The sequence below is a fragment of the Caenorhabditis elegans genome, chromosome V, assembly GCF_000002985.6.
Source record: "Caenorhabditis elegans chromosome V".
Classification (NCBI taxonomy): domain Eukaryota; kingdom Metazoa; phylum Nematoda; class Chromadorea; order Rhabditida; family Rhabditidae; genus Caenorhabditis; species Caenorhabditis elegans.
Genome location: NC_003283.11, coordinates 7,199,193 through 7,221,349, shown reverse-complemented (window position 1 = coordinate 7,221,349; position 22,157 = coordinate 7,199,193). Strand labels below are relative to the sequence as shown.

At 36.2% G+C, this 22,157-nt stretch overlaps 5 protein-coding genes across 7 annotated transcripts; 4 read left to right on the top strand and 1 right to left on the bottom strand.

The window, feature by feature from the left end:
• The first annotated feature begins 310 nt into the window (after positions 1–310).
• C13F10.6 (FTH domain-containing protein) lies at positions 311–2,296 on the top strand. The gene is made up of 5 exons (NM_072429.5): positions 311–505; positions 560–698; positions 749–1,451; positions 1,645–1,993; positions 2,050–2,296. The coding sequence occupies exons 1-5, from the start codon at positions 371–373 to the stop codon at positions 2,134–2,136; spliced, it is 1,413 nt and encodes a 470-aa protein (NP_504830.1). The 5' UTR covers positions 311–370; the 3' UTR covers positions 2,137–2,296.
• C13F10.8 (uncharacterized protein) lies at positions 327–368 on the top strand (the record flags this gene model as incomplete). The annotated part of the gene is made up of 1 exon (NM_001361762.1): positions 327–368. A coding segment is annotated over one exon (42 nt), but the record flags the coding sequence as incomplete, so codon positions are not given.
• On the top strand, positions 2,262–6,341 carry C13F10.5 (SAYSvFN domain-containing protein). Its single transcript, NM_072428.7, has 4 exons — positions 2,262–2,544; positions 3,177–3,246; positions 3,493–3,699; positions 6,205–6,341. The coding sequence occupies exons 1-3, from the start codon at positions 2,361–2,363 to the stop codon at positions 3,671–3,673; spliced, it is 435 nt and encodes a 144-aa protein (NP_504829.1). The 5' UTR covers positions 2,262–2,360; the 3' UTR covers positions 3,674–3,699; positions 6,205–6,341.
• Positions 6,342–6,447: 106 nt separating this feature from the next.
• Positions 6,448–15,724, top strand: soap-1 (HEAT repeat-containing protein 5B). Its single transcript, NM_072427.6, has 12 exons — positions 6,448–6,803; positions 6,857–7,305; positions 8,012–8,178; positions 8,231–8,346; positions 9,183–10,100; positions 10,470–10,746; positions 11,183–11,434; positions 11,483–12,028; positions 12,081–12,371; positions 12,425–14,585; positions 14,633–15,282; positions 15,336–15,724. Exons 1-12 carry the CDS (start codon positions 6,463–6,465, stop codon positions 15,396–15,398), a joined length of 6,231 nt encoding a protein of 2,076 aa, NP_504828.1. The 5' UTR covers positions 6,448–6,462; the 3' UTR covers positions 15,399–15,724.
• F09G2.1 (Protein kinase domain-containing protein) lies at positions 15,715–21,118 on the bottom strand (the record flags this gene model as incomplete). Of its 3 annotated transcripts, NM_001356690.4 has the most annotated exons (11): positions 15,718–16,069; positions 16,263–17,025; positions 17,361–17,736; positions 17,869–18,137; positions 18,185–18,402; positions 18,475–18,850; positions 19,640–19,897; positions 20,184–20,333; positions 20,406–20,564; positions 20,616–20,722; positions 21,010–21,118. In NM_001356690.4, the coding sequence occupies 11 exons, from the start codon at positions 21,089–21,091 to the stop codon at positions 15,843–15,845; spliced, it is 2,985 nt and encodes a 994-aa protein (NP_001343836.1). The 3 variants fall into 3 exon arrangements, with proteins under 3 accessions (NP_001360431.1, NP_001343836.1, NP_001380228.1); NM_001373050.3 differs by having other exon boundaries at positions 15,715–16,069; positions 20,406–20,722; NM_001392543.1 differs by lacking the exon at positions 21,010–21,118 and having other exon boundaries at positions 15,843–16,069; positions 20,616–20,678.
• Between the last annotated feature and the right edge of the window lie 1,039 nt (positions 21,119–22,157).

Below are 22,157 nucleotides of genomic sequence, written 5' to 3'. Positions count from 1 at the left end.
CCGCGCGCTGTGAGTGTGCAACTCGAAAATGTCAAAGCAAATTTATCGATTTACGCACGCGCGCACTTGCTGACACGCATCTGGACGGCGTTCCGTTTCATTTGAAAATAGTTAAAATTAAGCTAATTGTTGATTTATTTATTGAATATCAATTATAAATCTTTTCACGAGAATCCATTAGTGACCACCACCACGCTCCGCTAGTCTCCCCGCACCTTTATCGATTCGATTCGGTCAACCGAATGTTTGTTCAAGCTGTTGCGCATAGATTTGTGTTCTTGTTCCGCTCATATCACATATATTTTTGCAGTTTTTGATGCCAAATGGTGAGGAAACGAAGACGTTACTATACTGGAATGACATGCTAATGATGAAGATTATCGAATTTGTTGAGAGGTTCAAAGATCGAAATTCACTGGAGCTTTCGAGTCGAAGATTGAGAGAATTGTGCTTGAAAACTCCGATTTCTGGAAATTTTGCGATTCGATTGGAAGAAGATCCTAATGTGAGATTGCTTATAATTATTTTAAACCTGTATTATAATTATGTTTTATTTCAGTGGCCATCAATTCTCACTCTTCTCATGCGACCTCGTAATTTCTCGTCCCGTCTTTCAGTTCGAAACTGTTCAGATGTTCCTGAAGATGAACGTAGCGAAATAGTAGGCTATAATTACAAGGATACTATTCAAAATCCAGGTAATTACTGCAAAAACGATAATTTTCAGGAATTTATTATTAAATTTAAGATGTTTTCTTCAACGGAGTCAGCAAGCGACTTCTCAATCGGATAGTGGAGTTTGAAATTAGATGCCGTCGATTTACTGTACAAATTCTGGACAATATAGAAAAGTTTCCCAAATTAAACAGAATCATTGTGAGAAATGCACGAAACTTTTCGTTTGAATTGGATGAGGAATCAGGCGACGCCGCCGTTTTGGATCGAATCGAATCATTGGAACTTCATCTCGATCGACAATGGTGTACGGAAATTGAACGAATGAAACGACTAATAAATCCAAATTTGAAACATTTCTGCTGCCACGTCAATCCGAGCCTATCTAAAAACTCGTGGTTCATTGAAGAAATTATGGTCGAGATGGCATTGCATGAAGTTCAACTGGAAACGTGTCAGCTGGTTTTTCCTGATCCACAAATGCCGCGAAATCTTATTATTGCTTTGACTCAATTCATGTCGGATAGATCACGAGTTTTACAAGTATTCATCACAAATGGACCATATAATCTTTCACCGACAAGAAAAATGATTCCAACTTTGAATATTCAATTTCGAGACGAAGAGGATAATACTGTCAAGGATCTAGCTGATGCTTGCCCGTCGATATTCAAAAAAGCAGAAGTTATTCATATGACGAATCTTCACGAAGACGGCTTTATTCAACTCGAAACGGTTCTGCCGATAATGTACTCTGTCAAAGAGCTTCTCATATCGTATGTTCAATTTTCGAAAAAAAAAGAGTAGAGTCGTTTGCAAAATTGAAAAAAAAAAATAATACAAAATTTAGAATAATTTTATACATTTTTAAGCATCTTATATTCGGTATACTGAGACTGGTTACTGTAATTTATGGAAAAAAACCACTGTCTCTACTCCACTTTTTAATTTAAAAAAACAATTTTTCAGAAGCTGCCCTCAGAAAGAAGAGATCTGTCCAATCGATCAAATTCTTGCATTCATTCCGTCAACAGTTCGAACACTTTATCTAAATGACTGCAAGCTGACTCCATCTTCCATTGATCTATTAATTTCCCGATGTTCTACAACTCTCCGGAATCTACATTTTCATAATAATGGATCTTGTAATACTGTACAAAATTTCACAAAACTTTTGGATGGCCTTCAAGAACTAAGAATATTAGAACTGGATATGTTAATTCCGCATCTTTTATTCCCAAAAATTGTGGAGCACCAGAAATTAGAAAAACTCATTGGACTCGTGAACGGAACTCTACCGGAAAATTCATTAGAAATTGTAAGTTTAAATTCTAAAAATTATTTTTTTTTTTCAAAATTTGTGAATATTTTCAGCTACGCCAACATTTTAACCACGTCAATCTCAAGAAAATTGATCGTCAAAAACATCAACTCACGGTTTCCAATCCATCTCATCACTGATCTCCAAAAAAAAACCATATTTGATCTCATTTCTGTGATTTTGAAAATTAAACGAAAAATCTAAATAGTCGAAAAATTTTATAAATAAGTTTTAATTTTTATTTTTGAACTTTTCAGTTTGTTTTTTGATGGTTCGTAAATCCATTAATATTATTTCAAACGACTTCCCAATTTTTAGTTTCAAATTTTAAATAGCTCCCCTCCTCTTTAGAAGATCCATAAAAATGAGTGATGTGCTCCGAAACCTTCAAGAATTTCGAAAAGAGAAAGAGAAAATAAAGTTAAAAGAAAGGCAAGAAGTCGAGCAAACTACACAAAAAGACGTGGAAAATGTGATAAAGAAAGAATCGCCGAATGGACGGGAATGGAACTTTTTGACAAAGGCTGAGCCGGTGCCAGAGGATTATGGTGAGCTTTTTTTTTTGGAAAAGAATCGAAAAGTTGAGATATTTGGAAAAAAACTTTAAAATTATTAGAAAACTTTTCTCAAAGTAAAAAAAAAACCATTTTGCATTTAAAACCCTATTGAAATTATGTTTTAAAACTTTATTTCGATGAAAAACGTTTTTTTTTAATTTTTGAAATTAATTTTAAAACAGATTTTTTGCTCGAAATGCCTGAAAACAGTTTCAATAAATCAAATTAAAATGAAACAAATAAAATAAAAATTGTTTCCAGTCGATGCAAAAAACATGAAAAAAAATATTACACGGACGCAAAAATTTCCAATTTTTATCCGAAAATACGGTACCCGGTCTTGACACGACAAATTTTTGCTAACTAAATGCGAAAGAGTGCGCCTTTAAAGAGTACTGTAATATCAAAATCTTGTGGCTGTGGAATTTTCATTGTTTTTTCATACTTTTTCTCAAGATTTTTTACTGTTTATATTAGTTTTTAAATATATAATATAAAAAATCGATGAAAATTCCACAGAAAAAAATAGTTCAAAATTACAGTACTCCTTAAAGGCGCACACATGCATCAAAAAACTTTCTCCCGTTTTCTTCTTTCCTATCCTGAGCTCTCTATATTTTCAGAAGAGCAGTCTGTGGTCTCTACACGAATCGCCGTGGTTGTATACGTAGTTGGTCAAGCTCTGGCTGCATGGTGAGCATTTATAACTACAATTATCCCGTTCATGGACATGATGACCGAGAGACACCGACATGACATGTGTTTGCCGAGTGAACCACTCGAAAGAGAAAGAGCAATGAAAAGAGAGAGAGAGAGTGTGGGCCTCTGCAAAAGCATTGTCTTTTTCCGGAGAGTACTAATTTTGGGATGCTTGACATGTCCCAATACATGTCCCAATCTTTCTCATTTATTTAATGAATGAAAAATTCAATTTTGAAGGGTCCAATTCGGAGCGGTCTTCTTCATTCTATCACTCATTCTTTTCACATATTGGAACACTGGAAGACGGCGACGCGGCGAGATGAGTGCCTATTCAGTATTCAACGACAATTGTGAGCGTCTCGCTGGAAGTATGACTGCTGAACATTTCGAAAGAGACATGCTCCGACAGAGGCGGTGATGTAAAGATCACAATTTGGTATAAAAGTAGGTCAATTTTTATCCTTTGAATTTTCCTAAAATTAGCGCTGGAAAAGTTAACAAAAATTCTATGAGTATATCAAAAATATACAACTCTTTTAGTGTTTTGGAACCTTTAAAACTGAATTCCAAAATATCAAATATTACAAAAACACAAAATTTTGAGAATGCGTATCGTGCATCAAATTTGACGCGCAAATATCTAGTGGCGAAAACTACAGTAATTCTTTAAATGACTACTGTAGCGCTTGTGTCGATTTACGGGCTCGATTTTCGAAATTAACTTTCTTTCGAATAGTGGCAGCGATATTCCATTTTCCTTCGTATTATTTTCACTTTAAAAAAATAATCTATCAATAAATAAATGATTTTAATTCATTTCGAAAATCGAGTCATTAAATCGACACAAGCGCTAAAGTAGTTTCATTTAGAGAGCTACTGTAGTTTTCGCCACGAGGTATTTTGCGCGTCAAATATGTTGCGCATTACGCAATCTTAGAATTTTGTGTTTTTATATTATTTTCTTTCAATTTAAGACAGTCTGAACGTTGACAGTTACACCTTGAATTCTTTTTTAAAAGTCGTGCAAAGTACTGAGCCCGTAAATCGACACAACCGCTACAGTAGTCCTTTAAAGAATTACTGTAGTTTTCGCTGTGAGATATTTTGCGCGTCGAATTTGCCGAGCCCGACAAATTTTGAAATTTGCCGCACACCCTGGACAGAATCCCATCGTGCCTTCTGTGAAATTCCTTGTTCAAATTAATACTCAAATTTGATAAAATTAGACATGTATCCTCCGGAATACAAACTACTCACTAATATATTCAACAAAAAGAGAGTATCATTAGTTGTAAGTAGCTCGATTTTCTCATTTCTCTCTCCTTTTTTGCGTCTTCCGTCACTTCAATTATTCGGTGAATCTAATCCTTTTTGGCGGAGAGAAAAGAGTCATTTGTTTATTTATATACAAATGACCAAAAACAAGATATTCTCATTAGTTCCGTAACGTTTTAGACGTTTTTGTTCTAGATGATATTAAGTTAGAATAAATTTTGATAAAACAAAATCAATACTAGATTTGTGGTCCCTTGAGCGTTGTTTTTTTTTGGGAATTTGTGCGAACACAGACTGTCACAAAAACTCGATTAGCTTCTTCTTTCGAGGCTTTCATCTCGAGTCTCGGAATCCACATCGCCCCCGCGCGACTTCCTTCCTTTTTGTCCATCAAAATGGTGCCAATCGGGATGAGAAGAACTAAGAAGCAGAAAAAGAGCACAGAAAACAAAAAAGCAAAGAAGAAAAATAGGCGAATGCGACTTTCTTTCATCGTCGTCCTCTTTTTCTTCGAAATCCGATGGTCGTCTTCTCGAGGGAATATCATCTGACTACTGGTATTCTAAAGAATTTGGGATATATCTCGGGAAGGCACGACGACGGCACATTCACCATGCATGGGCCTTTAAACTTTCTTTTTCTCGCGCCTCTGTCTTCCATCTCGTCACTCTCTCTCTCTCCCTCTCTCTCGCCCGTTTCTTTTCTCTCCATCTCTTCGACCATTACGGCTTCTTCGTCGCTGTGCACCATGCACGATGGGCGCATCTGCGACCCCGTCGACTTTTTCTCGCGTCTTATACTTTTTTTTTGGTTGCGTGAAATTCGAGCTCTGGTGCTGGTGTGAATTTTCATTCAAATCGACTGCTCTGTGAGCCGTTGTGGTAGCAAAATCCAAATTGAGTTACACTTTCTGGGCTCCTCTCAAAGTCGTGATCACCAAAAAGCCGAAATTCACATTTACCGCACACGTTTTCCATAGTCTCCTTTTCCTTGACGTCAATTTTCTGAAAATCCAATTTCTAGGCGTTTTCAGAAAATAAAGGCTTATTCTTGGGATTTTTCTCCGGATTTGTTCAATAATCAAGGATGGGGGAAAATTGAATTTTCGGCATTTTCTGCAGATGTAAAAAATATAATGTTGCCAATTTTTATATTACGGGAACACAAAATTCTGAAAATGCATATCAAATTTGACGCGTAAATATCTCGTAGCGAATACTACAGTAATTGAAAAAATTATTTAAATGACTACTGTAGCGCTTGTGTCGATTTACGGACTCGATTTTAGAGATGAATTATTTCACGATTAGTGACAGCAATATTCCATTTTACTTCGTCTTATTTTCTCATTTTTCGCTAACAAAAAGAATCTATTAATAAATAAATTATTTCGAAGACAGAGCTCGTAAATCGACACAAGCGCTACAGTATCCATTTAAAGAATTACTGTAGTTTTCGCTACGAGATATTTTGCGCGTCAAATATGCTGCCAATACGCAGTCTCAGAATTTTTTGCTCCCGTAACTGTCTTTTGAAGGTTCAAAATAAATCGTAAATAGTGAACGTTTTCTATAGCGACTGAAAAAATAAGTAGGTCAAGTTAAAAAATATAACTTCACCTTATTTTCCTTCTCAAACTAACTAGCCCCATTTATATTGCTCCATTTTTTTCAGAATCTTCTTCTTCCCTCACGCCGTCCCCACACGCCATAATTCACCATAATCGAAAATTCTGTGATAAAATTGTCTCCAACATGGGTTTTTACATTCCTTTTCGCGTTCAATAAACTGGTTATCTCCAATGTTTATAGCTTCAGAATTCGTTTTATTCGTTTCGTTGTCGGTTCTTGATTCCGTCGTTTATTCTTCTTTTCTTGATCTTTTTTATATAGATTTCTATAATTTCCCAATTGTTACAGACTCAACAGTTTCATGGATGAAACCCATAGTTTGTTATTAAACGAAGAGGCGCTCGAGGCGTGCCCCGAGCAAAAACGACCAGTCTTTATTTACGAATGGCTGCGATATCTCGATCGAATTCTTCCAATAACCCAGCGAGAAGATCTCAAAAATGTGCAAAAAGAGCTGCAGCAACAGCTGGAATCGCGGCTTCACACGGTTGTCGGGCCGCCGACAAGGAAGCTGATTGCACGATGCATCGGACGGGTATACGCGTTGACAGGCGACATTGTATCGTTGAATACGCTGCTCAATTCATGTAATGACACATTAAAAGTAAAAGATGAGTCACCGAAAGCTGTGCAGAGCAAATTGTTAGTTTTTTTAAAAACTCTAGTTATTATTTAAATAAAGTTTAATATTTCAGAGCAGCTCTGGCATGTCTATCAGCAGTTTACGATTCGATGGGTAGAATGGCAGGACGATCGATTGAAGATACATTGGCAATTGTTAAAAACTGGATGAGCACCGCCGTTGCTCATTCTCAGGCGCATATCATGAATACATTGACAAGTATGGTGAAGGCATTGGGATCCGGCGATTATGTGACTCATAAAAAGATTCACTCAATCGCGAAAAATTCCCTGCAAGACAGAACTCTCTGCAAGACGCCGAATGTGAAGATCGCAAGTTTGGAATGTCTAACAGCTCTCGTCCAATTCCATACACCAATCTACACAACGGAGCTGGAAGCATCGTGTACAATGTGTATCAAGATTCTTGAAGGATCCACGTATGAATTGCGATGTGCAGTTGCCAAATTCACGGCTCAGCTGCTCGCAACATCTATGAAACCACCACCGGGAGCAGTTATAAGTAAATATTTTGTTAAAGGGGGATGTACTAAACTAAAAATGACCCGAAAACAAAAAAATTAAAGCCAAATTTTGTTAAAAACGGAAATTTCGCCAACTTTTTTTTCGCAACTGGAATTCATTTTATTAAACTAATTTTGGTAATTTTTGGATCCTTTTGGACTTAAAATCTGCCAAAAAATTGGCAAAATTTAAGGTTTTTGTGAAACTTGAATATTTTTTTGCGAAATTTTTCCCCCCGAAATTAAAAAAATTACGGATTTTTAAAAAAAAAAGGCGCATTTCGAAAGAAATTTGAAATTCGGGCTAGTTTTATTTTATTTTCGCAAAAAAAAAACACAAAATAGACTACCGTTTTATTACGGAAACACTAAATGCTGAGACTGCGTATTGCGCAACATGTCTGACGCGCAAAATATCTCAAAGCGAAAACTACAGTAATTCCTTAAATTACTTCTGTAGTCGATTTACTGACTGGACTTCGAAACAAATTTATTTTTGAATTTTGACAGCGATATTTAATCTTTCATCAATAAATGTAAATAAAAAACAACGCAAAATAAGACCAGTGCTACAGTAGTCATTAAAAGAGTTACTGTAGTTTTCGCTACGAGACATTTTGCGCGTCAGATCTGTTGCACAACACGCATTTTCAAAATTTTGTGTTCCGTAATAATATAATTGAAAAAAAACTGTTATTTTTTCAGAAGCAAAATCAAATCAAACAGTTCCGGTACGTCCAGCTTCAGTAACAGATACACTGAATCTTCTTGCTTCTGGATTCCTACGTGGAGGTATTGGAGGATTTTTAAAAGGAAGCTCATCGACATTTTCAACGATGGGAAGATCTGACATTCGAATTGGAGTTAGTATTGTAAGTTTCAAAAAATATTTCAAAAAAATTCTTTTTTTACACTAAATTTCAGTGTTACGTTGAAATGGTTCGAGAGATGGGATCCGCCTGGTTGGAGAAGCATCTTATTGCAGTATGCTGTCATATGGTTGATTTAGCATCGAAATGTGGCCATTTGGCATATACACAGTGAGTTTTTTCGCTTTAAAAAATTTGATATTTTTTCTCAAAAATTTACAACTGTTTGGAATGTAACGACATCTACAGGGTTCCGTCAAGGACTGCTAAAAAAATTTACAAAAAAATCGTTTTTTTAAATTTTGGGCTTAAAACCAAAATAATCAGTTTTTGCCAAAAAATATTTAAAAATTATTTTAAAAAAAACAAAAATCTAATTTTTTACAAAAAATTAAAATTTAAAAAAAATTAAAATAAAAAAAAAAAACTTTTTTTTCCAAAAAATCTGAAAAAAAAACCGGAAAAAATCGAATTTGTTTCAATTTAAAAAAACGTTTTTTTAATCCGAAAAATCCGAAAAAAAAACCTAAAAACTTAATTTTATCCAAAAAATAACAAGCAATTTGCTAAAAAAAAATATTGCAAAAAACCAAGAAAAAACTATTTACAAACAAATCAAATTTTTTCTCATTTCAACAAAAATTAAGATTTTCAAAAAAAAAAGTTGTTCTTTTTTTTATCCAAAAAATTCGAAAAAAAACTGGAAAAAAAATCAAATTTTTCCGAAGAAAGCAAACAAAATGCTAAAAGAAACTGCGAAACGAAACAAAAACCTTTTTTTTAAGATTTTTTAACACCTATCAATTTTAGTAAAAATTAGTTTTTTATGTTAAAAAAACGTTTAAAGTCCAGAAAAAACAAGCAGAAAACCTATTTTTCGTCAAAATGACAAAAATCCAGCCAACAACCTATTAATATGCCGCATTAATAATGTGTCTTTGAAACTGAAAAATCCAAAAAACATTACCTTTGACCTATCGCAAAACGAAAATAATTAATTTTTTCAGAAACGCGTCTCACGTCTCTGAAGCTCTCACAATCCGAAGGTGCATCTCATTCATTCTTCGACAAACGATTGGCTCTTTGCTCGGAGAAAATGCTCAAACTCTTGCCTGCAAGCATCTCGGAGTACTTCTTTCACAATATGTCGATCTTGTGAGCATTGGTACTGGTGATAATCTGGATTCATCAGTCGATAGTAGTGATTATGGAAGTGGTTATGCAATAATTGTGATTTTACAAGAAATATCAGTTCTGGTCAGGCAAATAGGCACATCTGTTATGTCACTTTTCACCGAGGCAACTGGAATTATGGAACATATTTTCAAATGTTTAACACATCCACTAGCTTCTGCTAGATACGCGGCTGCATGGTGTCTACGATGTATTGCAACTGCTGTTCCGAATCTAATGACTCCACTTATCGATAGATGTCTTCCAAGACTTGATCAACTTTCATCATCTTCTAGAGCAATAAGCGGGTTTTCAATGGCTCTCTCTGCACTTTTAGCAGCATCTACAGATAGTTCAAAACTTGGAATTCCCTATGCAAAACCTTTAAAAGTACTGGATCTTGCTGAAGAAATGCTTCGAACTTCAACTCAACAACCGAAACTTACGATTGCCAAGTTGGAATCCGGATGGAATCTAATCTATGCACTAATTCATCTTGGTCCATCTGTAATGAAAGAACACTTACCACGTGTTATAAAACTATGGAAGGCGGCTTTTGCTAGAAGTGCCAAAGAAGCTGAAAGTGAGAATAGCAGAGGAGATGCATTTTCTTGGCAATGTGCTATGATTGCTCAAGCTGGAGCACTTTCAGTCATGGAGGCAGTAGCTTCACAACCAGAATTGTCTTCAACCAATAATGCATTGGATGCAATGAAAGTTCCAATTGAATGTAGTCTTGTTATGATGTCACAGTAAGTTTCAGCAAGTTTTAAATGTCGAAAATCGTCAGTGGAAACTCAGTATGAAAACACTAGTAAAACATAACCGAATATCATAATAAAACGCTCCAAAATTTTTTAGATGTTTCAAAATTCAAAGTTTTGGTAAACTGCCAAAATTTCCAAAAATATAGATAGTAAGAAAAATTAGGAAAAAAAACTCGTAGAAAGTTTATTTTGATCAACTTCTAAAATTATGAGAAAAAAACTGAAAACTGAGTTTTGATCATTTTTTTTTAACTGTAAATAAAATTCAAAAATTTTTGGGATAAGCTGTTCTAAACAATTTCCCCATTGACGATACTCCATCCTTAACATATCCATAAACTATGCAAATTTCAGAGTCGGAAACTTGATTAAAAGTTATGGAAATGAAATGAGACAAGCGAATTCAGTGGTTAGAATTCGTCTCTACCGTCTACTTCTGCTTCTTCCACACAAAAGTTTCGAAGGAAGCTATGCTGCTTTGCTCCGAGAGCTTGTCGCAGATATCACATTATCTGACAACTCGCAGAGTACACTGACGACTTCATTACCAATTAGTCAGTTCACAGGAGTGGAGAAGATTTTGATTTCACCGGTTTATGATGCTACAGACTATTCCATGGTCGAAGATTTGGTACGAAATTCATTGAATTTTAAGACAAAAAAAAATTTCGTCGAAAAATTTTCCGTGTTTTTTTCTGGAACATATCCAAAAACGGAAAAAAATTATTACGCAGACGTCTAAAAATGAGAATTTTCGCATGGGTCTCGCTACGAAATCAGCAAGTTACTGTAACTCATGTCAATTTATGGGTTGCTTCGTATTTTTTATTTAAAAAATCTTGAAATCCGTTTTAATTCAATTTGGAAAATATGAAGTAATCCATAAATTGGCACGAGTTACAGTAACTTGTTGCCTTCGTAGCGAGACCCATTTTGAAGCAGCTGGTATTTATGATAGATTTTTTAATACGCAATTTTGAAATTTGAACAGTTGGAAAAAACAAAAAAAATGTGGTTTTTTATATATATTTTCCACAAAAAAACACATTTGATTATGAACATTTCAGTTACAAACACCGATATCATCAGTTTCACTTGGCAACATCGAAGAGGATCTTTCCAACTTGATTCGAGCATCCGCATCTCAAATAGGAGACACGTGGCCTGAGAATGATTCGGAGCCGTTGACATGTCTGAACACTGCCCTCTTGACTTATGGAAAAGTATTTCCATTGGTGAACAACAAACATAAAGTTCAAATTACTGAACATTTTTGGGATACGATTCAGAAATCGAAGAATGCAGGAAGAAAACAGGCGGTAGGAAAAGATTTTTTAAATTTTTTTAAAAAATTGATAAATTTTCAGATTCTTGTGAACGCACTGACAGCCAAACTGTTGTCTTACAAAACGCTTTGTGAACAACGTGGACATAAATTAGACAATGAAACATTGCAAAGAGCCTCGTTTGATTTGATTTCATCTTCTCTGTCGAATAGCTGTCCAATGACACGATTAGTTGGAGCAGAAGCGCTTGCTCGGCTGTCACAGGCGGTCAATTCTCCACCATTTGTAGCGTCTATAGCCCAATATTGTTTTGATAAGTTGAATAGTTGCAAGGATGAGATCAACCGATCCGGACACGTTTTGGCACTGGGATGCCTTCATCGACACGTCGGATCTCTTGGAAGTGGGCAACATCTGAATACGGGAGTTTCTGTTGTCCTGGCACTGGCCGAAGAGAGCAAAATGCCGAAAGTTCAAACATGTGCACTTGTTGCAATGGCCCTGATTGCTGAAACTGGAAGTGGAATGTTCAGAGTATTCGTCGAAACAACCTTGAGTTCATGTCTGAAACTACTTATTTCAACGCCGACTTTTGTAGTGGATGTAGTTCAAGGAATCAGTAAATGTGTAAGTTTTTAAAAATTCATGGAGTTATCCCAAACTAATTATCAATTTTCAGTTAACTGCTCTTATCACGTGTGTTGGCCCAGAATTGAGTTGCCCTGGAGTCATTGATGGTGTCCGAACGTCTCTTCTAGCTGCTTGTGCGATCCAGCTATCCCACTCTGATCCATTTGTTCAAGCTGAAGCAATCTCCGGTCTCCAGCAAATGCACCTTTTTGCTCCTCGATATGTTCATATGGCTCAGCTTGTGGTGGATATAAGTTCGTTGCTCTCGTCGACACATCTTGTCATAAGAAGGCAATCAGTCAGTTGTCTACGACAGTTGGTTCAAAGAGAGTCCAAAGAGGTTCGGAATATTATTTTTGAAAGGAGCATAACACAATTTCATCCTTTTTGCAGGTTCGTAACCACGCACAAGTTCTTGTTCCTCAGGGAATAGTTGATACCAACAAGAAGAAGTTCGCTCTTCCCGAGTCGGGACTGGAGGGTGCTTTATTCGGAATGCTTGACACTGAAGTGAACAAGGAGTTGAGATGTCATTTACAAGAAACATTGATTTCACTCGTACAGGGAACATCCGGAGAACTTCTCAACAATTGGTTGATGTTGAGCAAAGAAATTCTAGCTACTTCCAATGATCATGGTCTTGTTAGAAAGAAGGAAGAGAAGAAAGATCGGGGAGAAGATGATGCTGATGATGATGATGATGAAGATGGTGATGATGACACCAACTTGGCTGGAATTAGTTCTTTGATGGAGGAGGACAAGGGAAAAGTACAACCAAGATGGCCTACAAAAGTATTTACAATGGAGATTGTGAATCGACTGATGAGTGTTTGTGACACCGAACGAGCACATCTTGATATGGCTCTTGCGAAGGAACTTCAAATCACATCTGCTGGAAAGAATGATTACTTGGTTCTCCATCTCTCGGATCTCGTCAGAATGTCCTTCATGGCTGCGACTTCCGACAATTCTCTTCTTCGAATTGCTGGACTAAAGTCGTTAGAAGAAGTGATCATTCGCTTCTCGTCTTGCCCTGAGCCCGAATTTCCTGGACACATGATCTTGGAACAGTTTCAAGCACAAGTGGGCGCAGCTCTTCGTCCGGCGTTCACTGACGACACCCCCAGTAATGTGACGTCAGTAGCTTGTCAAGTGTGCAGTACTTGGATTGGTAGTGGAGTCGCAAGGGATTTGAGCGATTTGAAGCGTGTCCACCAGCTGCTTGTATCTTCACTCAATAAACTGAAACATGGCTCAATTAATGTACAACTCTACAGTGAAAGTGCTGCGACATTAGAAAAGCTGTCAATTTTGAAGGCGTGGGCAGAGGTTTATGTTACTGCTATTGAGCAGGATAGAATGAAGAATGAAAATGTAGAAGCTAGAGATCATTATGACTACAATGGAAGTGGTTCACTGCTCTCTCTTGTTGAACCAGAAGCCAATTCTCTAATTGCTTATTGGCTTGCGATGCTCAATGATTCAGCTCTTCTAGCCCTTCCTGCCCATTACTCCGATCAATTTCTCAACCGTGGAGGAGCATTTTTCAATGCCCACAGTGCCGAAGCTTGCCGTGAATATTATCAAATCTGCTGGCCTCCGATCCTTCTCGCGTGCTCTACATGGTTGAGCAAGAACAACTTTGAACTACCGTCGGGAATCGAACTATCCTCCGAGACTGCAGCAGTATGGAGAGACGAGGGAAATGTATCCCGATTTTATCTTCTAATCGGAATCGCAGTAGAATCATTGAGCAACAAGACTCGCCAAATCGAAGATGAAACAATCCAAATGTCCGTGAAATCGTTGACTCGACTATTGTCATGTGAATGGTGCCAGTTGCATCTGATGAGCGATGTACCGGCAGTTATCGAGATCCTGTATGTTCTTCATAGAAGTGTTCTTACAAGAGACTGTCTCTCTACACAACTTCAATGCATCGAATGTGTCGGATCAATTATTGATGCTGCACAGTTAGCCATTCGAATTTGTGCGTCACGAGACATTTCGAATGGAAATCTCGAAAGTGAAGATACTCTGAGAAAGATACCAAATGTATTGTTCGCTGGCGAAGAAGGTGGAAAAGATGGGAACATCAATAAAGATGGAGTGAAAACGATCAGTTACGCGATATTGGAACTTGCCGTTTGTGCCATATTCAAGCAAATGCCACAAATCAACTCTGCACAATTAAAAACCAACAGTCTCGCTGCATTACATCTACGGAAAGTTGGAAGATTACCGGCCGAAGGTACACATCTAGTCATCAAAAGTATGCAGATCCTTGTGCAAATTCCAAGTCTCTGCTCACCACATTCGAGAGTTACCGTACTCCCTGTCATTATGTATCTACTACTCGGATTTGTTAGAGAATCAGCTAGACTTGACGAAGGATCAATTCAAACAGATCGTGCTGGACATCTTTCTGCAATCGCCGCAGCCGCGATTCAATCAATCCGAAGTATCGTCAGTCAGCAGCCAGATGATGATACTGCAGTTAGTTGGAAGACGATCATGAGAAATGCGTTTTATTCTGTTTTGAATATGTCCGAAGGTATAAGCATTATTCACCATAATCATTTCAACTTTTTCAATTTACAGATAACGAAAGAATTCAACTTGACAAATGCATCATTATGGTGACTGCCGTGGTGTTCACAACATCAGCTCCTGTAGATGTTGTACTCGGTCATCAGGAGTCCTTCAACAAATTAATTGTATTGCTGAAGCGTCATTTGCAAAGTGATAATGTTTCAGTTGTCATGAAAACTCTACAATCATTGGCTTCGATATTCGGCAGAAAAGGCTTCGGTGGAATTTTCGTCAAACATCTCGGAAAGGAGATTATGCCAGTAGTCAAGAGATATCTATCAAAAGTGGATTGTGAAAACGAGAAGATCACAGAATCCGACCTAGTCATTCTTCAAGAATGTGTGAAGGTTATCGAAGTTCTTGCAATGAGCGCAAAAGATGGAAAACGAATACAAGTGATTTCGCTGCTTGTTCAACTTTTGGTTCGACTACTCAGAGCAACATCTCATACAGAATGGCGAAAAGTTGGTCCAATTGAGAAGAAGCTTCACGAGATGGCGATTGGACGACTAAATGCGGCAGCTTCCATGTGGCCAGCTGAATTTAAAAAAGTTATCGAATGGAATAATGAATTGAAGACTCGACTGGAGAGTGCTCTTCTTCTTCAATCCACCAGACATGCTCATCAAATTTCAATGGCAAAGACTCAAGAGGCAAAGGTAGAAGATATCTAAATTTTAGTTGTTTCATTAAATTAAAACTTTATTTTCAGACAACACCGGTCGTTCAGCAACCACGAATCAGGTTAACAATGTTTGGTGCTGAATCCAATTAATAGGAATACTTCTGCTCAATTCCTCCTACTGAACTCAACGCGTGCAATATACACACTTTTCATTACGGTTCTCTTTTTTTTGCAGCTCATAGATATTAAAATAATTTTCTTTCTGTATTTATTGTGTAACTTTTTTTCCACATTTTTGGTTCATCTCTGTGATTGTTGACTTTTACTAGTGATTTTCAAGTTTTTGTTTCTGGAAACTCAATCTGTTCTGAACCCATTCTCACTCTTTTTTCCATTGATTCGTGTTCTATTCTAAAATCCTATGTATTCCAATTCCAATTGCTTTTGTTTTCTTTGCTCAATAAATTTTGAAAATTAAAATTTTATTTGAGCGGGTATATACAGAATTATTTTTAGAAATTTTAGTCACCGGTAATATGTTATGAGAAATCGGAAGAAAATTGGTACATACTGAGATTTGATGGGGCGGGGAATTTAGAAATTTGTCGATCCGCGACGAGACGAGGCCTTTTTTCGTTTGAACGTCTTCTTGAACTCGTTGTCTTTTGAAAATGGATTAATTGCATTCAAAGATGGTAGAATATTTGGAATATTCAGATTCAAATACGACTTTTTCTTTTCTTTTTTATCCTTTTCGTGTGGTTCAGCTGGAGCGGCAGAGGGTAATTTTGGAACACCGTTTGGTAATTGATGAGTTTCGTCTGAAAAATTATATCCGTTTTCTTTAGAAATATTAGTTGAAAATTTTTAAAATTATCAATGAAATAGGTGTCTGTCTACCTCATACCAGCCTGCCGATGTGCTTAACTAGCGATGTACCTACATCATACCTACCTTCTTGTTCACTATGTAAGGCAATTACTAACCTATCAAAATTAATTCCAAAGATCTTACCTTCACAAACATGAGTTGTCATACTGTATTCTCTTCCTAACTTTGCTTCTCCATTTGCTTTACTCCTCCACGTTACTGAACGATTTCGTGTCACATATGGTGGATGATCATCTATACATATTGGTTCATCTGTTCCATCAGTAGGTGAATCATCTGGTTTTTGTAATGCTTCTGCAATCACTCGATAATCTTTTGTTCTTATCAATTCCAGGTATCCATATCCTTCGGTTGTCTGTTCCAATTGAGTTGCAAACAATTTTGAGAGCTCATCAAAATCTGGTCGTTCCTCTGACTTTTCTGACCAGCACGAGCTCATTATCTCTTCAATTTTATCAGTTGCGAGTAATGGAAACTTTGGTCGGGCTCCGGACTTCAGATGCGCAATCAGCTCAGTTGGCTCGATTTCCGCAAATGGTACATCACCAAGTGAATACATTTCGAAAATCACAATTCCAAATGACCAGACATCACTTTTAAATGAGAATTCTGCTTTTTCGAGACATTCCAAAGCGAGCCATTTGATGGGAAGACGGTCTGATCCTGTCACCTCTCCATTTTCACTTGGTTCACTTAAAATCGCAAGTCCGAAATCGCTGACTTTTGCACTTTTCATTCCACACTGTTCAGTTATAAGGATGTTTCGAGCAGCGAGATCTCGATGTATGATACGTTTGTCCACAAGAAATCTCATTCCTTGAGTGATTTGCCACGCAAAGTTCAGAAATTCTTTATGACTATCGATTGTGTCGTCCACACTTCGAGACTGGAAAATTAGTTATTTAATTGAGATGTATAGTATATACATTGTATACCTTTTTGGTAACTTCATAAATTTTAAGCAAACTTTATAGCTAGAATTAAATCAGTGGGAAAACTCTTCAAATGTTCATATGTCGCTAAATCTTTGAAATTTTGTATTTGCACTAAAAAGTTGGTGAAATCTCATAAATTGTCAATTTTGGGAATAAGCCAAAAATGGGTTTATGCTTATATTTTTTATTAATACTACTATTATTACTATTTTACTCATAAACTGCCCATTTTACGCAACTTGCAATTTTTTGGAATTTCAAACTAACAAGAAGCTTCAAAACTCACAATTTCTAGATCACACTTCTTGTTTTTCACATATCTCAGTAAATCCCGATGACAGCAGTGTTCCAGTACCAAACATGATTTTGCAGATACAGTAATACATCCTAGCATATTCACCAAATGCTCATTGAATCCAAGATTCTTCATCAACTCAATTTCATGTCTAAACTCCTGTTTTGCTGCATCTGTCGCATATTTCGGAAGCATCTTCACAGCACAGTCACAATCCGTGTAGTCCAATGCTTCTGCTCTATTGTATTTTTCGATTGCAGGTGGGACACCTACTATTTTGCCTTTGAACACGTGACCGTAGGCTCCGTGACCGAGTTTTTCGTTTTTTACGACAAGTTTGTCCCAGGATAGTTCCCAATGATCAAATCTGAAAAATTTATGGTGAATCGAAACTGAAAAAATACATACTTTTGTAAAATGTGGCCCTAGAATTTTTCTAGCCTTATAATTTTTTGAAATATTTGAATTGAAAAAATTCAAAACTACTTATTATACTTACATATCATTATCATCAATATCTGCCACATGAGAAGTTTTGAATCTTTTCAACTTTCTCATCCACATATACTTCTGTCGGTAAAGCACAGTGAGCAAGATAAGAATGAGCATGGCACCAGAGCAAGTTCCAATTATGATAAACATAATTGTGGTCACATTGGATCCCTGTTTCGGACACAATTTCAGCTCGTTCGTGTCTCCATAACCTTCGTCATTTGTGATTTGAAACGCTTTCATTGCCAGCTTCGATTTGTACCCATCATAAGCTTCCTGTAATGATTACAGTTAAAAATGAAAACATATGTATAAATACATACCTCAGTGAATGCAATAATACTAAACTCATAAAATTCCAAAAGTGGAAGAAGAGTGGTGTTGTACTGAGCAACAAATACATTAGAGACAAAGTCAGTAAGCAGAACAACTTTTGGAACATGGACAGTACCATCTTCATTGTAACACGGAGATGTTGAAACTGCTTCCCAGACCAGGTCAAATGTTACATTATCATTTCCAGGTAGAAGGGTACGATTGTCTAAAATTAATAAAGCACAGAAAATTATAGAAGACCGAGATTTTTAGGATATCAAAAACAATCGATCAATACCTGATGCTATAAGAACCTCGTCGTATGACAATTGTTGCAGATACGGAGCCACCTGATCAACATCAGAAATCCAACCAGAATTCGAATTATTTCGCGCTAAAAACCGAATTATCATCGCCTTCCCACTGCAATCCTCTAATGGATCCGAAATGTATTTGACCAGTCGACTGAACTGTTCCTGAGAGGTTCTGTTCGTGATTGCAAATAGATATGTTATCTGCCAATCATTCAAATACTCCGGATCAAGTGTAGGTTTTGGAGTTGACGTCGATGTGACAGTTGTCGTTGGTTCCGCTGTAGTTGGAGTGGCACAGACGTCTAGTGTGACGTCATAGCATTGTTGTGATCCTCCGGTGCCACAAGGTTTTATGCAATCCTAAAAAGAATAATAAATTTGAAAAGAATTTCAACAGTTTTTGAAACTTGGGGACATCTCCCTTAACATACTGAGGAAACTTCAGAATATGCCTTCCGAACTTGTGTATATGGCCTAATTTATTAGAAATCCCGATTATGTATAATCAGTTCAAAATATAAATTTCTCCAAAAATTGGCCATTCAGTTCGAAGGCACGCGCTGTGTTTCAGAGTAGGTCTCAGGGGTGGACGGCAAACGATTTTTTCAGATAAATCGGCAGATTGCTGAAACTGAAAATTTCCGGCAAATCAACGATTTGCCGAATTTCTCGGACAAACGGCAAATTGTTGTTTTACACCTTTTTTTTGGAAGTTTGAGAACTTCAATTTCATTCGGCAAAACTGTACGCGTCACGTGAATGTTCCTACATACATTTTAAAAAGTAAGCGAATTCTAGAAAATATTTTTTTAAAAACGGGAAAACCAGAATTAAAAATTTTCCGGCAAACCGGCGAATTGCCGCCTGGTAGGTCTCATTGTGGTCGCTAAAAGTGCTGGATTTCACAGAATTTCGCGTTTAATATAGAAAATAAATTGCATGAAATTTCATATTTAAAGTGCACAGAGAAAGTATCTCTGCGAGATTATAAACAATTTAAGCTGCCAGACTTTGAAACCGAGCTCCCATAAACATTTTCTGATAATTCGTTTTTAGTTAGAACTTATATAAAAGTTTTTGATAGAATTTTTGCTGGGCGTATTTTACGATTTGCCAAAATTTTTGGCACCAAACTAACAAAAAACACACCTTCAATATGTCGAGACAATTAAAACTCTGTACAACATAAGTATTAAGAGTGACTGTCTTATACACATCGTACATCATTTTCGTATCGATCTCCGAATTTCCAACGGCAATAATTGTAAACGTGATACATCCTGTCCGCAAAATTTTTGCGATTTCCGCGAGCACGAGCGTCTGATCGGTTATGTTGAATAGTCTATTGGTGATCAGTACGTAGTTATTATAAAGACATGCAGACTGGGGACTGCCTACTCGTTTCAGCTGAAAAAGTTTTGTTAATTTTTGTTTTTCGGTTTCTATGTTGCAATTTTGATTATTTATGAATTTGAAATATTTCCAGTGAGAATTTTGCCTAACAAATAAAGAAAATCAAAGTAGCCTAAAACTATAAAACTTCTGGTCGACTTATCAAATTCTTTTTGGCTGCGTAAAATATCAGAAAGCTTTTCGACAGTTTTACGAAATTATTTCGATTACTTTGGAAAAAAGCGGTTTCAGTAAACCTCCCTCACTACTCTATCTTTAAATGTTTTTATTGGCAACTCACATCATTGATGAGAACAAAAGAAAAGTTGTACTGATTAGTTGATGGTTGAACTGGTTCCATATCATCATACTTTCCAACATAATCCCGATAGTTCATGAATCCGAAAGCAGTTTTGCATTGTGATGGACTACAGCATACTGTTTCATGTGTCTGAAATATACAGTAACTTTTATAGAGGGTACCTAGGCACTAATTTCAAAATAGAATATAAGTTTAACCTACATCATTAAACATTGGAAACGCAAATACTGCATATCCAACACCTCGTTTCATGCAAGTATCGGTCGCATCACTGATGAACTGAATCACTTGGGTATAGTTCTCTTCAGTAGTGAACGTGGAATCTAGGTCAAGCAGGAAGACGACATCACAATTGTTGGTCTGCAAAGTGCCAGAAATAGGGATGAATGTGGGAGTTGGGTTATGGGATACATAGGATGAACTGTTCTGTAGTGGTGGATTCCGTAAATTGGTGAAGTTTGCATCATTGCACATGTAGTTTGGGTCGGTTATTATTGGTGTGTCGTTTCCATCAGTTGCTGCAATTTTCAAAGATTCATTTAACTATGATTTTCTAAATTGTATTTGGTTACATATTATTCACTATCCGAATAAACAACAATTAATTTTAAACAAAATCTCTTTCAAAAAGTTTTCTCGTTCACCCGAGGACTTTTTGATATTTTTTCGTAATATTTCGCCGAAGATAAAACTTTACAGACCTTCTTCGCCCAGTCATACTCTATACGAGAGGGTTTTAATGGCAAAACGAATGACTACTGTATTGAAGTTATCAGTTTTTGTTCTGAAACTATCAATAACTCACCACAAAATTGGTCACATAAAACAAGTGAGACGGTGCAAAGGTGGAGGAGGAGCAGAAGTCGCGCGTATGCATGGGACAACATCGGTTCGACGCATCCGTCGCCCGACCTGAACAAAAGTGAATTGAGATTGGGGTTTTTTTTGTTTTGTAGAGAATAGAACAACAAATGATTGGAAGTTTAAAAATATTCTCAAATCAATTTACCGTAGTTTCTAGTTTCGCAAAAAAGGAAATATGGTGCCTAGAGGTATTACCAAATATTATTTGTGTTTATGAGATAACCTTGTTCTAAAATTCTGTAATTCTAAAATTCACTGAATTTATGAAATAATAGACACATTGAATTTTAGAATGCCAATTGAATTAGTGAACATGTAGAAGAAGAACTACAAAGTTACGATTTTTCACTGTTCATGAAAGTGTTGTATATATTTTGCCTATAACTACCATAAAAATTTGGAATTATTTTGTTCTATTTTTTTCTAGTTTCGCAAAAATTAATTAAAACAAAAGTGTTAATTTATTTTGAAAATTGCATAACCTATGTCACCATAAAGAAAATTATCAAATTTCTTGAACAACTTCCGATATTCACGGTTTGCTTATTAATTTTGAAGTATTATTTATTGATAACGTGCAAACTTCCAAATACGCCCACATGGCTTTGGTGCGGATTTTTGGTGGAACGAAGATTACAAATTTATACTACAATATTTCGTGGTCTCACCACGATCTACTTAAAGAAAACGTTTACATGAATTAGAGAATTTATAACCTTAGAGTTCGAAGTGAAATGTAATTATCGATGTTGGTCTCACCGCGACAACTTTTTGAAGTTTCAAGCTACAGTACACATTTCATTAATGCACATTTCTTCCCTTCTTTTATATATATTTAAAAAGAATTGCGAAGCTAAAAATTTTTCTCTGTTTTAATCAATAATTAAATTAATTTGTTTTAATTAATTTATAATTTTCATTTTGTTCAAAAAAGTTTGTGCGCTGAAATCGAATACTGTAGCCTTAAAGGCGCATTGCAATTTTTTAAGTCTTGTGGTGGGACCCACCCGAATAAATTGAAATATCCCCTTTAAAATCACTACGGTATTCATATTGGCAGAGACAGAATTTATTTTTATTTAAAATTAC

What these genes read in the sequence shown, in the direction of transcription:
- C13F10.6 (NM_072429.5), top strand. Translation starts at nt 371, where the DNA reads ATGAAGATTATCGAATTTGTTGAGAGGTTCAAAGATCGAAATTCACTG. An exon ending in GGATACTATTCAAAATCCAG is followed by an intron (nt 699 to 748) that starts GTAATTACTGCA and finishes ATTAAATTTAAG; the next exon opens with ATGTTTTCTTCAACGGAGTC. An exon ending in CGGAAAATTCATTAGAAATT is followed by an intron (nt 1,994 to 2,049) that starts GTAAGTTTAAAT and finishes GAATATTTTCAG; the next exon opens with CTACGCCAACATTTTAACCA.
- C13F10.5 (NM_072428.7), top strand. Translation starts at nt 2,361, where the DNA reads ATGAGTGATGTGCTCCGAAACCTTCAAGAATTTCGAAAAGAGAAAGAG. An exon ending in GCCGGTGCCAGAGGATTATG is followed by an intron (nt 2,545 to 3,176) that starts GTGAGCTTTTTT and finishes CTATATTTTCAG; the next exon opens with AAGAGCAGTCTGTGGTCTCT. An exon ending in GGTCAAGCTCTGGCTGCATG is followed by an intron (nt 3,247 to 3,492) that starts GTGAGCATTTAT and finishes TCAATTTTGAAG; the next exon opens with GGTCCAATTCGGAGCGGTCT.
- soap-1 (NM_072427.6), top strand. Translation starts at nt 6,463, where the DNA reads ATGGATGAAACCCATAGTTTGTTATTAAACGAAGAGGCGCTCGAGGCG. An exon ending in AGTCTTGTTATGATGTCACA is followed by an intron (nt 10,101 to 10,469) that starts GTAAGTTTCAGC and finishes TGCAAATTTCAG; the next exon opens with AGTCGGAAACTTGATTAAAA. An exon ending in ATGCAGGAAGAAAACAGGCG is followed by an intron (nt 11,435 to 11,482) that starts GTAGGAAAAGAT and finishes ATAAATTTTCAG; the next exon opens with ATTCTTGTGAACGCACTGAC.